This window comes from Notamacropus eugenii, chromosome 3, assembly GCF_028372415.1.
Source record: "Notamacropus eugenii isolate mMacEug1 chromosome 3, mMacEug1.pri_v2, whole genome shotgun sequence".
Taxonomy (NCBI): Eukaryota; Metazoa; Chordata; class Mammalia; order Diprotodontia; family Macropodidae; genus Notamacropus; species Notamacropus eugenii.
The window spans coordinates 243,706,176-243,722,815 of record NC_092874.1 but is presented as its reverse complement, the minus strand read 5'-3'; the positions used below and the strand labels follow the sequence as shown (position 1 = coordinate 243,722,815).

The 16,640-nt window shown below is 37.7% G+C and overlaps 1 protein-coding gene across 3 annotated transcripts in view; it reads left to right on the top strand.

Annotated features, from left to right (window-relative positions):
* GRIP1 (glutamate receptor interacting protein 1) overlaps positions 1–16,640 on the top strand; it is an 806,557-nt gene that overhangs the window by 437,663 nt on the left and 352,254 nt on the right. The window contains exon 1 of one of the 3 annotated variants that reach the window (XM_072655296.1): positions 1,886–2,364. The exons of the other annotated variants lie outside the window; for them this stretch is intronic. Within the exon in view, the coding sequence (XP_072511397.1) occupies positions 2,310–2,364 (55 nt within the window). The 5' untranslated portion in view covers positions 1,886–2,309. Of the gene's footprint in view, positions 1–1,885; positions 2,365–16,640 lie in introns of those variants that run through there. 3 annotated transcript variants of the gene reach the window in all.

Genomic DNA, 16,640 nt, shown 5'->3' with positions numbered 1-16,640 from the left:
GGGGGGAAACTACAGGGTAACTGTAGCTCCATGATCACCCTGGGGTTGTGCCTTAAGATGGCTAACTGCATATGTATAAATGAACTGGCAGCCACAGTGTCTAAGGAGAAAAAAATATTCCCCATAGGAATTAGTCATGGGGGACAGGGTAGGTTACCTCTCCTGTCGGAAAAATGGGACATAACAGTTCTTAGGATCTTTCTTGGGACCAGAGTATGTAGCAAATGAAAAGGGACATTCTCTGAATGGGAGGTATTTGATCGTCGTAGCCCTAGGGAAGAAACAAATCCAATCTCAGTATACATAAGAGGGAAGTCCTGAGAGTTTCCTCCGTGACTTTTGAGCTTCATTTAAATAGACGTTAATGAAATGGAGTGGGTGGCAATGTTACACCGGTAGGATTCTCTTAATAGTACCTGACACCTGCCTATTCTGGGCACGTGAATTATGAGAAAGATGTTATATGGGAAGGAGGAATTTAAAAAGAGCTAACTTATCTCTAGCCAACCTAATTCCCTGGCATTAAAGGGCATCGTTACTTAAAGATTAAAGTATAAAGGAGGCTAAGATTTGGAATGACGTAATAGAAAAAGGGGTTGAAATTGAGAAAGAGACTTACATGAACAGGACTAAGTACAACATTTCATTTGGCATGATTGTAACTTTACCATACTCTGACCACTGAGTAGTGGTGTGTATTATTTAGGATATCCTAGGTAGGAATCTCATCATTATTGGTATCCTTATAGGAAGAAAATAGGTACCTAGAATATCCAATCACATCCATGTGGAGACATTTATTTTAATTAAAGTAGAACACAGTTCTACCTTGATGCCAATGGATTGAGATTTTTTTTTTTGCTTGAATCAATATGGAGTTTGTGAATGAGTTGCAGAAAGCTCTGTCATTAAATTTGGAATGTACATTAGCTGCCAGCTCTAAGGTTTTACTGCATTGGAGTGAAATTATATGAATAATTCATGTAGTTCTAGAAATAATAATCAAATATTCAAGACAATGATGTATTTTTTCCTGGAGCTAATTGGGTTTTTTTTTTTTTTTGAAATAATCAACTTCATGGTTTTCTGATTCGTGGTGCCAACTTTCGGCAAAGAATCAGGGATTTTGATGAGGGGTATAAAACAGATGTTAGTTTTCCATTGAATAAAGTGAGTGGGATGATGCTGACAGGGAAAGAAGTGTGCACAGCCTTCTTGTCATTTTGTGAATGGATTGTGAAGGATTTATTAATTTGCTCTTCTCTCTACTGAAACTGATGCTTAAAAATATCTGGCATGTTGCAAGACTCTGTAGCACAAGGAGTAAGGTCAAGAGAGGCATCCAATTGTTTTAGAAGGGAGACACCAAGGTACATTAAAATTGCAAATATTAACTTTTGTTTATTTTTGCCCCTAGTAGCCTTAGAAACAGTCTTGACTGGGATGCTTCCTAGATTGGCCTTTTAGTGGAGGGCATGATGAACGGGCACATGAATCCATCTGTCTGAGATTCTCTTCTGTCCCTGCCCGTCCTTCCCCTCCCCCCCTTGCATTTTATCTGTAATCCAGCACCTTCTTGGTTGGGCATATTTGTAAATGTCAAATAGACCCTTTATGATCCTAGAGAAGCAAGTTCATTTTAAAGGCAAAAATGTTTTTTCTTCTACTTTTTCCAAATTGTAAGTCCTTCCTTTTTAAAAAAAAAATTATTATGATTAAAATTATTACTACTACTGTTTAAGGAGTTACTGTATAGTATGTGTGTGTGTCTACACACACACACACACACACACACACACACACACATACACACACACACACACACACACACACACTCTCCAAGCATTTAGACTTACATTATCTGTTTAAGGAGAAACATAAAGGGGAGGAAATGGGGCGGGGACAGGATGGAACGGGGGAAGTCTGAATTTGCTAAAATACTATATATGGCCCTTTGCCTCGCTCCAGAGCTGCTCCGTGCCTAGTAGCAGATCCTTGCACGGCACCCTTTGGCACCCTTCAGGGCTGGTACGTTGCTGTAGTTCAGGAGATCTTACTTTCCAAGCCATCGGGATTCTGCAGGCAAGGGGGCAGTGGAGGGGAGTAGTAGTTGTAGTAGTGAATGACACAGCTTCGCTGGCTGACATGAAGCTGATCTCTGCATCAGCCAAGAGGAATTAAGCTTTGTCACTCCCCACTGGGACCACCTCTCTCCTGGAATGTGCGCCCGGAATTCAGATGCTGCTGCCGCATCCCGCCGAGCACAACCCTGAGTGCACTTGACCGCTGAAGGCTGACTGCAAGCCAGAATGATAGCTGTCTCTTTTAAATGTCGCTGTCAGATTCTGAGGAGGCTTACTAAAGGTTCGTGCTTTTCCCTTTTAAAAAAAAATCCCATCTCTGACTCCGTTGCAGCATTCCATAACACATCTTGATGGCTTTTACTTTCAAATGTGCCTGCCTTTGGAATTTATTGTTAGGCAACAAAAGAACTCCGTGAATATTTATATTCCATATAAATATCTAGACAGGTAGGATCTGCTTTGCTCCCAAGTCCTTAAATGAGTCCCAGGCTGTGGGCACGTTGCAATCACAAAGCTTGATTGTGATTTTCAAATGACTTCATTGAGTGTAGAAAAGAGAATTGGTTTCACTCTGGGACTGAAGTTATTATGGGCTCCTCGTATTTTTTTTGCATGCCTGTTACCCGCTCAGTGGAAGTCATGCATGTGTTGTATTCTGTGCTCTCTCTGCATGCTCCACCTTACTAAATGCAGCCTATGGAGTCAGAAACCTCACAGCTGGTGAATTCATTGAATGATTGTTTAATGTTTCTTAATATTTCCCATTCCTTGGGACTTCTCTCTACTTGAACTACTTTGATATTTTAGAAATATTGGAATTACTGGCAGAGAAATTTAGCCATTTTGAATGTTCTGGTCCTTAATATATTGTAGCAGTGTGATGTTCAGTTCATGAAGGGTTTTTTTAAATGTAAAATTGTTTTCTTCACATTGTCATTAATATTATAGACTTTGCTTTTCTCTTTTAAAACTTTAAAATATCCAGATCATATTTTTCCTTCAAAATTTCTCCCATCATGCCATCATCTTTACTCTGCATATATACTGTTAGAAAATAAAGAGGAGAGTTTTTGAAATCCTAGGTCTTAAATGCTGTCACTATTTCTCTTCTACAGATGAACATTTATTGTAAAAACTTTGCTCTTGCAACCAGATTGTGACTGCAAATGTCTAGGCTTTTAGACCTGTTATGTTCTGTAGTGCCAAGTAATTAATGAATGTAATTATACTTGAGAAGCTGTGAACCTATAAATATGGTAATAGGCACTATTTCTATCAGTTTAACTTGACACATCAGAGTTCTTTGATCACCAGCAATGCAGCTGAAAATGCAATTAATATTTTATTTGGCTGAAGAATGAGTATGAAGCAAATAGTGAGCAATAGATCTTGATTCAGTAAATGGGAGAGACAATAAAGACCGTAGCCAGCCTAACTGTTTTAATGGATCTGCAAGTTGTTTAGAAAGGAATTTGAGTCCTTTAAAAGGCAGTTTGGGTGAAATATGGGAAAGAGTAAACATTTTCAAATAGGTAATACGACTGTGGGTAGGTTCTATCTTTGAAATGTCTCCTATTTTAGTTGAAATATCCCATTTCTTATTTTTAAACACACCCTTTAAAAATAAAGAATATCATTAATTTTATGTTTTGTGTCTATTGTCACACTGGAAGAAGCAAGTCTTCAGAAAGTTGGTTTTTTTCTTACCCAATTTTAGCATGCAAGCCTAGTTATTTTAACTGAGAGACTCTGGCTAGTCTTACATGTAACTGCCTCTGAAATAATCAGTATTTCTGTATTTATATGTGAAAATTATTTTACATTTCTGCAGAGTGGAGTGGAAACAGACAGTATTCAGTTCTTTGTGGGGTTTTGTTTTTCAGTTTCTCTAGCTCTCCAGGTGGTAGTATGGAAACATTGATCTCCTTCACTGGGGGAAAGTGTGATTTAAATGTGTTTACTAGTATGTCTACTAATAGTCTAGATAAAAGAGAACTGTATTGGTAGTTTCTTTGTAGGTGCTAGCTTGCAGTGTCCTTTAAAAACCTTTAGATCTGATGTTTCTCATTCGGTGTTTACTTTAAAACTTCCAATTAACAATTTAACAAAAGTCAAAGAAGCATCAGTTAGCAGTAGCTTCTTCACAATTACAGTATCCCCCCTCCCTTTTTTTTACCATGTATGTGTGTGTACTGTGTGTGTGTGTTACTTCCATAACTATTGGAAGGGTGTGTCTTGTGTGTGTCTTAGCTTTGCTACATATAGACTCATGCAGTCATAAGTTCAAATCCAACTAAAGCTGACTGAAGCATGTTTTAAAATAGATAAACTGAGTTCTTGTTGTTTCATCATTTGTGAACCTTTATATTAGGTTCTTAATATGAATATAATAAAAACCAATGGCCCCTTTTAAAGATAGATATGTGATTATGAACTGAAATGTCCCTCGTTTGGGATTATTTCAGGGTAGGTGGGGGGAAATGGCAAATTAGGGAAAACTGAGTTGAGTAGATAAGTCTTCATGATCTCTTTGGGAATGAGGGTATAATATTGACCCCCTCCTTCCCTCCATGGAAACACCAATTTTAACTCTAATTTCGGTCTTTATTTAAAAACAACAACAAAACTCCCCAGATGCTTCATTTTAAAATGATTTTCCTGCTTTATGAGATGGTTATCACTTGCATTGAATACAGTAACTGCACCATCATTTCAGCACTTTTAAAAAGAAAGGAATGAATGAAAAACATTGATGATTAAAATAAGTCTGTGTTCTCCCAAGGGGAAAAGCAATTACGAGATTTTTTTACTTTGGTGTGTAGATGTGAATTTTTCGTTCCATAATCCAAGACTGAGACCATTATACAATTACATGAGGCATGCATGTTTTTTAAAAGAACAAATTTTCATTTAGATTATTACTTAAAAATTAACATGTTGCTTTTTTTTTAAATCACCAGTATGAAAGTTTATAGTTTTTTAGACTAATAAAATTTTGGCTGAACAACAAAGCACCTGAGACCATAACTTGGAAAACAAACCCACCATATTGTGATGTGTGCCTATTCCAGGAGGAACTTAGCGCTTCCAGCCTGGGGAATAGAATCTTTTTAGATGACTTTCTCAATTTAGTGTTTGTTTGCCTTGTTTGCCTCCTACAAAATGGAAGAAAATAGCTTTGCCTTCAAGGGGCTTTTCCCCATTGTAAATGCTATTATTGTTGTGAATTTCAGTATCATTAAAAAGACACAATGCTTCAGTCATTTGGTGATTTAAAATTTCAATACGAAATTTGAAGTTGTGTCTAGGTTTTCCAAAATGTAGGGTCCATAACTTTTACCTAGCACTTAGTCAGTGTATAGTATTGGTATGAAGTATGGGACTGTCTTTACTTTTTCTATCATTAAAAACAATACATGAGATACAAAATATAGCCCATTAACATAGAAACACAAAATACTCAAATAGTCCATTTGAGTCCCCTAGAGGCTGGTGTCTGAATTCTTGATTTGGAAATTCTCGAACTTGGAATTATCCATAAGGTCAGGATCTCTTCTCTCAGATTTTTTTTCAAGCCCATATCTACCACTGCCACACATCTCTGTAGGAGCTCCACCACTGCCCCAACCTCTGCTGAATCTTGGTCATAGAATACACATTCTCAGCAACTCAAGTCTCTGAATTGTGATTGAAAAAAAAAATAGAGAAGAACATGATGGCCAAGAACCTGATCATATCCAGGAACTTAAGACCAACTGGGCAAGTATATGTAGCTTCTGATAAGCTTTCCCTGCTCCTAGGGAGAGGAGAGAAGAGAAAAATACCACTATTTCCCAACCCTACCCAAAACTAAAGCACCCTCTGGTACTGGGCTCTGGGAGATCAAGGTAGAGACCTTGGGGTAAAGGGCCCACTCAGGTCTTAATCCACTTTGGGAAAAGGCTAGCTCATCTGACAAGAATCTGCTCCCCTGACTTTGCCACTCTCCATCTTGAAGATAACCCTCCTCACTAGGAACCAATCAAGAGCTCATTCAGCAAGGTACCAGACTGCCAGCTGCACCTTCACAGGAGGTACCCTTCAGACAAAGGTCTGCACTATAATTTCATCAAGCTAATTGGAAAACTCATCAAATTGATCAGAAGTTCTGCTAATCACTCCCCTTCCCCCAACTTAATTCAACACATTTAGTTTGCATTCACTAAGTACCAGACTCTGACTCTTAATGCTTTTCATGATCTGGATCTCACCACCTTTTCTGGCTTATTTCACTTAACTTTTTTTCCTTCCTTTAAATTTTTTTTAAATTTATTAGGAATATTTTGGCTTTTTTTTCTCCCTTCTACTTTCCTCCCAAAAACTAGATCTTTGTCCACAAGTAGGCATAGTAAAGTAAAAGAAATTCTCACATTATGCATGTTAAAAAAAAAACAAACGAATGGCTCTGTCTCCATATTGAGTCCATCACCTCTCTGGCAGGATATGGGTAGCCCTTGGAATGTAGTTGATCATTACATTGATCAGATATCTTAAATCTTTCAAAATTGTTTGTTGATACAATGTTGTTATATGATTTGTTCTCCTGGTTTTAACTCCATTCTTCATCTGTTCATATAAGTCTTTGTAGGATTCTCTGAAATAGTCCTTTTCCTCATTTCTTACTACACAATAACAGTATTCCATTAAACCATATTCTGTTCAACCATTTCCCAATTTTTCTTTTGATCTTTAAACAATACTCTATCTCTGTTCCTTTGCATATTCTGTCTTCACTCCTGGACTGGACTCCCTTCTTGTGTCCAACCACACAAGACTGTTGTTGTACAGTCATGTCCAACTCTTCATGACCCCATTTAGGGTTCTCTTGGCAAAGATACTGGACTGGTTTGCCATTTCCTTCTCCAGCTTATTTTACAAATGAGGAAACTGAAGCAAGCAGGGTTAAGTGACTTGCCCAGGGTGCCATGGTTAGTAGTGTCTGAGGCTGCATTTGAACTCAGGTCTTCTTAACTCTGTGCCCAGCATTCTATGTAATGTGCCACCTAACTGTCCTTAGTTTCCTTCAGTTGTCAATTAATATTCCATTCTAAATGAGGTGTTTCCTAATCTCCTGCAATTTCTAGTACCCTCTCCCCTGGAAATAACTTTGCATAGTCTTTGCATATATTTTGCATTTCCTTATCTGTGTAAGTATAGTCTCCTACACCCCTGATTAAATGTAAACTCCTTGAGAGCTAATACTTTCATTTTTATTTTTATACCCCTAGCAGTTGGTACAGTGCCTGGCATATAATGTGAGCTTAATAAGTACTTTTGAATGAATTGATAAATGGATTCTTCAAACCTTTTGACTAATCACAGAAGTTTTATTTGAGAATATAATGATTTCTCTTCCTAGAAAAGATTTCACCATAAGGCAGCTGAGGGTTTTTGTTTGGTCATTCCCCCTGCCATCTTGTGTACCTCTTTTTTTCTCTTTTTCCTGTATTCTTTTCTCTTCCTACCTTCTTTTTTTTCCCCTTTTCCTTACCCAGACCTTAATTCCATTTGCAGGGCAACTAGGTGGTACAATGGATAAAACACTAGGGGTAGAGTCCAGAAGACCTGAGTTCACAATCTGGTCTCAGACACTTCCTCTGACTTTGGATCGGTCCCTTACCTTCTGTTGGGCTTAGTTTCTTCAACAGTAAAATGGGTATAATAATAATGCCTACCTCAAAGAGTTGTTGTGAGGATCCAATGAAGTATAGTGCTTAGTGCAGTGCTGGACACACCATATAAATGCCTGTTCTTTCTCTTCCTTCCCCTAGTAGCACTACGAGTTAAAGAGGTTGCCAGCTGTCTGTCTTAGCATTCATCTAAGCAGTTAAAGGTAGGAATGATAGTGTTCATCAAGTTTGAAAATCATAGGCTTTCCAAGAACAGTCAGAATTCATTTTTTACAGGATCTAGTCCCTAGCCTAAAGGAAAAAGTACAGCTATACCATTCAGGATAATTATCAATCCTATTCTTAAATGTCTCCAAGAAAGTCAATCTTACATTAAGTTGTGTAACCTAATATTTGGATGTCTTCCTAGTCAGGAAGTCATTCTTTATGTCCAATTGAAATCTCCAATAAAAACAATTTTTTTGGTCTTTTGTTCTCTTGGGAGATTGAGAAAATTCACTATATATTTCTCATAATGACATCTTTGATTTGAAAAAAGTAATCTCCATGAACAAATGACCAGAATCCTCCTTCCTATTTTGGTAAATATCATTCTGTCCTGCATTTTGATTCCTCTTCTTTTGATATCCTCAATTTTACTTTCTCATATGTTTAGGTCTTCTCACTACTGATTCACCATTCTCCTCTAAAGGATATTCATTCATTTCAGAATTGTGCATTACCAGTCTTTCAAACACCCTCCTGGACTAGATCTCATTTCCCTCTTTCTCTGCATCTTTTCACCTCTTTCTCACCCATCCCTGGGTTCTTTGGTCAATTTCCACAATCTCATCTTTTCTTTATAGCTCCCTCAATCTAAAACAGCTTTACTGTATGTCTCTACCTCATTAACTTTCCATCCCTTTTCAAATCTCACCTGAAAACATATCCTTTCTCCCTTGCCTTTACCTCTTAATTTCTTTCTACCTACGCTGGTGTTTGTCATTCCAGTCAGTACTCTACTCAAGGAACAATTTATTTAAAAGACGTTGTACAAAATAAAGTTGTCTTATTTTGTTGGATTGTGATCTGTCAGCAGGATGTAGGTCATAATGCTTACAAATGAGACTGCCCTTATTTAAAATAGTAGAAGATTACAACCTGTTCCCACTAGATAGGTTGTTTGTGGTTGTTCTATATTATGCCTAAATTTAAAGTCACATCCACATATATTCCAGGGTTTAGACTGACATATTTCCAAGTGTGCCATAGCCTATCATCAGCCTAATTGTCAGAGAGTATTCCAAGTCTACTGTTTTAAGGGAGTGAACACTAATAATGCCTTGCGGTATGGAAAGAGTGGAAAGAGTGATGGATTTGGAGTCAGAAGACCTGAATTTGGATCCTGGCTTGGCTGCTCAATGTTTGGGTGACTTTGGGAAATTCACTTGTCTCAGTTTACCTCATCTGTCAAGTTGGGCAATATCTCTTCTAAATTTAAACTTATAATTCTATAAGATATTCTGTCTGAGATATTCTCTAAACCTTGAAGTGCCATATAAATATAGGCTACTATCATCCTATTCACTTTATTCTTTGAAGGTCTGGAAGCTTTTCCTTATAAGTGATTACAGTTTGGGTATTGATATATTTTACTCCTTGCACTTCCTCTAGATGAATTTGTAGATTATACTCATTTCAACCACTCCTGAAACCCTGCTCTTTTTAAAGGTGGAGCAACTTTATTGTTATGGTTTCATATAACCCATGTACCACTGAACAACAGTGATGGTCAGGGAAGAGCCCAGAGCCTTCTGATATGACTAGAGCTGGTGAAGGAAAGAGAATTAATGTATTCCCACACCTAAGAAATGAAATTAAAGGCTTTATAGAATCTTCTTACTCATATTCTTTTGCCTTTGGGAAAGGATTTAGGAGAAAAGGATATATGAAAGTTAAGGATATCCAAGCTACAGAATTTAACCTATACTTTGTTTTTAATACTGCTGCTGACCAAGGTCCCATTCCCCTTTTTTCCAGGGGTTATGAAGAACCTTAAAATCATTCATATAGAAACCAACCAGAGTGCCGAAGTCTCATTTAAAAGTGACAAAAATCAGTAAGAATTAAACTTTTGCACCTTGAGATTTTGGGGCTACTGTAGGTCAAATCATGACCAACTTTAATCCAATACAGCACTTACTAAGCACCTACTATGTGCAAGGCTCTACTAGGTTTTAAGGAATATAAATTTAGAGTTAGAAAGAATCTTCGAAGATCATCTGATCCAACTCTCTGCTTTTACAGATGAGGAAACTTAAGACGAGAGGTTTAGTGACATGCACTGTTAATGTCTAAGGTGAGATTTGAACCCTGGTCTTCCTAATTCCCAACTCCAGTATTCTATCTGGTGTTCTATGGCAAACAAAAAAGAAGAGTTCTTAACCCCAAGGACCTTGCATCTTTAGTAATGAAGCAAAACCTTATTTTTATAATAGTCTTTTTGTGAAAGTGGGGAAAGAAGCTGTGTCAGGGAACCTTGAAGTAACCAGGCAATGCTAAGAAGGCTATGTTTTAGAATCTCATCTATTTATGTTGCCCTTTTTACTTTTCTGCGCCTCACTTTTGTTATCATTAAGTTGTCCTTAAGAGTTTTTGAAAAATGTTTTTAAAAAGGAAAAAGCTGGATAATTTCTTCTTTTCAAAATTTATTTATTTGCCCTTCCCCAATAAAACAATTTTTAAAAAGAACTCATAGTAAGTATGCATAATCGAGCAAAACAAATTTCCACATTAGCTATGTCCTCAAATACATAACTCATTTTGCATTTTAATGGACAATTTATTCTCTATCAAAGTCTTACGTGAGGTTAAAAAAAAAAGAAAAAATTTAGCTTTTTATAAATGTCCCCCTCCCACTAGTGTTTAGGGAGAGCTATGCTTAAGATCCACCAGGCAGCCCTCATTTGGTCAAGAGAAGGTAAAAACATAACCAGGGCTCATTCTGACTCAAATCATTGGGGGTGGGGAGTGGGAAAAGGAAACTCCAAAGTCAGCAATAAAAACCGGGTCTGGCAAGGAGAAGAAATCCAGCATCGATAAAAGCAGTGATTTGATTGGACAAAGAGTGGCTGCTAAGGAGTTCTGCCTCCTCTTTGTTGTTAACTGCCCCTATTCCCTGCCTTTTGGCACCCTTTAGGAGCTGCAGCACCAGCACAGGGACAGGGCACAAACAGCAAATATTCATCTCTAACTACTAGCCAGGGACTCCAGCATCATGAAGGAGAACAAGAGACACCATGTTTATCACCTTAAATTTCTAGAAGCATGCAACTTGACCTTCCCAGGAGAAGGGGAAGAACCTGTTTTTGGGGAAAACAATGATAAGGACGAGATAGTAGCTTTATTGTTTTTCAAACCCTTTTTGTAAGTCCCTACATTCAGATAAAATTCTTGGCCTCATTCAAAGGAGGGGATTGAAAATGTCTTGTAATGAATAATTCAAGCTGGGTTGTTAAATAATTATGTGTAATCACTAAAAGTGTACATATGTTGTTTTTTTTAAATCATGCAATGTAAAATTCACAGGAAATATTTCCTATATTCCCATAACCCTCATGTCCTTTTGCAGACATTCTTCATAACCTGGGATGATCCCTTACCTCAAGGATCTTGCTTTCTAATGGATGGGAGACAGCTTATATAAATCACAACTTACAAGATAAATACAGAGTTGATAAAAAGGTAACCTTGCTGTGACAGAAGCAGGTAGGAGGTAGGAATTTTGTTAATACAGAGGAGAGATAGAAAATTGATTCCCCAGATTCCATTTATGCAGTAGCTGTAAAAACTCATATAATTTCCCCCTCCCCCCACATATAAACACACTTATTTTTGGAAAGGTCTGGAATTGCAGAGATATTGGGAGAGCCCTGATTTGCAAACTCCTACCCATGAAGATCAATAACTAACCTATAATATGTCCTTTTAGAGAGCTGCCTGACATACTAACAGGTTAAGTGACTTCCCCAAGGTCACACAACCCATAGGTATCAGCCATTCAACAATTACGCAAGCACCTACAATTAGGAACTTACTATGTAATAGACAATGTGCTGTGGACTGAGGATACAAGTGCAAAGAATGAAACAACCCCTACCTACAATGAGCTTTTTTTCTAATGAAGGAGACACATCCAAGACAGCGTACACACAACAGTGTATACATGCACATGTACACACATGACAAATATGGTATATTACACATGTGCACACATGACAGGTATGATATGTGACATGTATGTTCATATGTATCTATATGCAGCCTAGATATAAAGTAAATGCATATTTTTCAGTCATGTCCAACTCTCCATTTGGGGTTTTCTTAGCAGATATTGGAATAGTTTGCCATTTCCTTCTCCAAATCATTTTGTGAAAGAGGAAACCAAGGCAAACAAGGTTAAGTGACTTACCCAGGGTCACATATATACCTATACATAGTAGTGAAATCCAATCAATCCATTAGTAAATGTTTATTAAATTCCCACTGTGTGCCAAGCACTGTGTTAAATTCTGGAGATACAAAAAGAGGTAAAAGACAATCCCTGACCTCAAGGAATTTACAATCTCATGAAGGAGACAACATGCCAACAAATATACAAAGTAAGCTCTATACAGGATTAATAGGAAATAACAAAGGGAAGGCACTAGAATTATGAAGACTTAGGCAAGACTTCTGGTACAAGATGGGGATTTAATTGGAACTTGAAGGAAGCCAGGGAGGTCAATAGTCAAAGCAGAGGAAGGAGAGAGTTCCACGTATGGGGTACAGTCAGAGAAAATGTCTAGAGTCCAGAGATGGAATATCTTGATTGTAGAACAGTATAAAGTTAATGAAAGTTAAAGATGTTCCCTGACCATTAATGGACCTCAGGTAAAGGCCATTAAGGGAAGTTTGATTAGGGGAGGCTTGTTTTGTAGGAAGACCCACACCTTTTGTTAATTTCTAATGAGGCACTGGGTCATAAGGGTTGTGATACCCTCCACCTCTGAAAAGTGTATATGTACTCTGAGGTGAGGTTTTGCTTTGGGGCTTACTCTTTGGAAGAAGATTTGTGTGCCAGATGAGACTCTGGATAGCCATTCATGAGCCCCTTGGCTTTGAAAACCCAGATGTTGATGCCTCCCTCTCTGGTAACTATGTATGTATGTATGTAATGGTCAGACAGCTGGATCTGTCTGTTGATCTATGATGTATGTAATGTTTATGGTCAGACAGAAGCCTTATCTGTTGGTCTTTATTTCTTTGCTTGTAATTTCTCTGTTAGTATATGTGATTAAAGAAGACTGTTGACCCCCCAAAAGTTGCTTTCCTTTTAGAAAAGCAGATCAAGAACCTGAGCTAGCAGGACATCCTGGATGTGTCAGGGTGCTTGCTGCTACAAATAGCCAGGAGGCCAGTGTCACTGGATTGAAGATTTATATATCAAGAAGTAAGGTGTAAGGAGACTGGAAAGATGGGAGAGGCTTGCTTATAAAGAGCTTTGAATGACACACAGCACATTTTTTATTTGATCTGAGAGGTAACATGGAGTTTATTGAGTTGTGTGTGTGTGTGTGTGTGTGTGTGTGTGTGTGTGTTTGACATGATCAGACCTGTGCTTTAGGAAAACTACTTTAGTGGCTGAATGGAAAATGGATTGGGGTGGGGAAAGACTTGAAGCAGGTGGATCCCCAGCAGTTACTGCAGTAATCCTCCTGGTGGGAGGGAGGGCACTAGCAGTTGGGATAATGATGAAAGATTTTATGCAGAAATGGTGCCTGGGCTGTATCTTAAGGGAAGAAAGGGGCTCAAGGTGAAGGTAAGAAGGGACATTTCCAGCATGGAAAGGTTGCCACTGCAAAGGTACATAGAGATGGGGTGTTTTGTGTGAAGAACACAGAGGTTTGATCGCAGGTTGTGGGAGAGGGAATATGTCTAGTGAGAATGGAAAGGTAGTTTGAGACCAGGTTGTGTAAGTCTTTCAGAGCTAAATATCTTGTCTTATAAAGTTTATATATTTATCCTAAAGGCAATAGAAAGCCTCTGGAGTTGCCTAAGTAGAAGAGTAATATGGTCCTTAAGTGCAGATTTGACCATGTTTTCTTTATGCCCTTATATCCTCATATACAAAAAAAGTTACAAATCAATAAACGAAACAAGGACATATAAAACACTCTCATTTCCTTTGTTTAGGAACACAGAAAAAGGCTGAAATTGCAAAGAGTAACTTTTTTTAATGGTCTAACTCTATTGGTAACTATTTAATATTAATCTGTGAGACTGCAGACTTACAGATTGTCAATGGGTTATTTACTTTGTGGAGTATTGATTAAGATTTCTGTCCAGGAGGATTGTAGACTGCCAACAATAAAGCTGATCTAGGAGGAAAGTGTGGGCAGGGGATGGAGGAGGATGTTTATTTTATGTGCCTGTGTCTGACTACAGGAGCACAAACACATTGCTTTCCCCCTCTCTCTTTCCCAGGTGGTAGGTGGGGCAAGACGGTATGGGTGGAAAAAGTTGCTCAACATCTGATTTGATAAAGAACATTTCTGTGAGCGCATCATCGTTACTACTTGTCACTGTTTTCTAGGATCAAGTTTTGCCATTAAAATAGAAAGTATTCAGAAGAGTCTTTTGTTGTTCTCACTTGTGTTGCTATCATCATATTTCTTGTTTTCCTTATTCTGCTTAAATCAGTCTTCATAAGTTCAAATGTCTTCCCATTTTTCTCTCAATTCTTATTCACCATTCTATCAAGTGTGGTAATATTTCTTTATATTCAGGCACCATTGTTTGGCATGGGATTTTCATATACCCATACTAATCTTGGGAAGAGCCCTTCTCAGCTGGGCATGCAGACCTTAATCATTTTTTAAATCTCATTTCAAAAAGGAAAAACAGTACCCAGAGGTTTTAGTTAGTTAGTTAGAGTTCATCGAGAAAGTCCTATCAAGATGAGTTCAGCCTAGAGAGGAATGAAGACATGGTTGGCCTACGTCTGGTCTCTCTTAAGTTAGACATTCTGGGAAGAAGTAGTGAATCAGGAGATGAAGCCACAGGAAGTAGTCCAGGGGTTTAGTGAAGTGAAGAGATTTCTGTGGCATGATCGACAGAGTCCTGTAAAGAGTCAGCAGGGGAGTCTAGAGAGACTTACTATTTCTGTCCATGGTACCATCATTAACCTAGTTTCACAGTCTTGGGGTTTTCTTTTCTTAAAATAAAATTTTATTGATATATATCCTTTGTTTCTCCATGGCCTATATTGCTTAACACATACCTCTCTTCATCTCTCCCAGAAAGCCATTCCTTTTAACAACGAATAAAAGAGGGGTGGGAGTGGGGGGAGTGCTGCAAAACTACCCAAGCTATTGAATATTTGGTGATATATTGCAGTGTTCCCACCCCATAGTAACCCTTCACCTCTACAACAGAGTGAAGCAAGATGCTTTTAGTTATCTCTTTTTTGGAGCCCAGCTTGGTCGTTAGAATTTTATAAAGAAGGGGAAAAGTGAATTGAAGCGAATAAACATTTATATAGGGTTTACTACATGCCACTAACTATGTTATGCCTTATGTGTGATCCTTACAAAAATTCTATTATTATCCCCATTTTACAACTGAGGAAACTGAAACAAACAAAAGTTAAGTGATTTGCCCAGGGTCATACACCTACTGAGCATTTGAGTCTGGATTTGAACTCAGGTCTTCCTGATTCTAGGCTCAGGCTTCTATCTACTGGGTCACCTAGCTGCCTAATAACGTTCATTTCAATTGTTTTGGTGTTCTTTTCATTTACCTTGTCATTTTCTGTATATTCTTTTTCTATTTTTGCCTACTTTACCTTGCATCAGTTCATATTGTTTCCCCATGCTTTTCTGTTTGCTTCATAATCATCGTTTGTTATGGTACAATAATCATCCATTATATTAATGGAATTCAGCTTTAGACATTCCCCAATTGATGGCCATCTGCTTTGTTTCCCATTCTTTCCTACTACAGAAAGTGCTGTGTAAATATCATGGCGTATATTGGGCCTTTATTTTTGTTCTGGACCACCCTAGGGTATATGCCCAGGAATGACATCGTTGTGTCAAAGGATACAGATATTTTATTCATTTTCTTTGGGTAATTATAAATAGCTCTCTGGAATGGTTAAACCAGTTCCTAGTTCCAGTTCCTACTTAGATCATTAGGATGCCTGTCATTTGACAACACTTTCAATATTGCTGATTTCCAACTTTTTCCAACTTCTGTCATCTTTACCAGTTGACTGAATGTGTGATGAAATCTTAAGGATGTTGGATTTACATTTCTCTTATTATTAATTTGGTGTATTTTTCCTATGGTTGTTAATTGTTTTCAATTTTTTATTGGAGAACTGTATTGATTGATGTCCTCTGACCACTTATCTATTCGTGAATGACTTATGGTTTTATGAATTTCTGTTAGTTACCTATATATCTTGAATATTAGACCCTTATTAGAGATATTTCATTCAGTCGATGAGGTAGGAAGAATTTCTTGCCCACAAAATACCAGCCACTGTGCCAGAGAATACAAATGCCAATTATTAGATATTCCCTACTCTAAATGACTTTGTATTCTAATCATAGTGAGCTTAAGTAAATATATAAGTAGTTACAGAATAAGAATAAAATGAATAAATACAGTTCAACATAGGTTGGGAGGGAAGGCAATAGGGTTTTTTTGGGGGGGGAAAATCATAAAGAAGGTAGTGCATGGGCTGTTTCTTAAACAAAAAGAGAGAGTGAGTGGATAAGGCAGAGATAATAAGGAAATGCATCGTGTGCATGGAAGACTACCTGTACAGAGACAATAGATGGAGTTCTCCATTGAAGCCGAG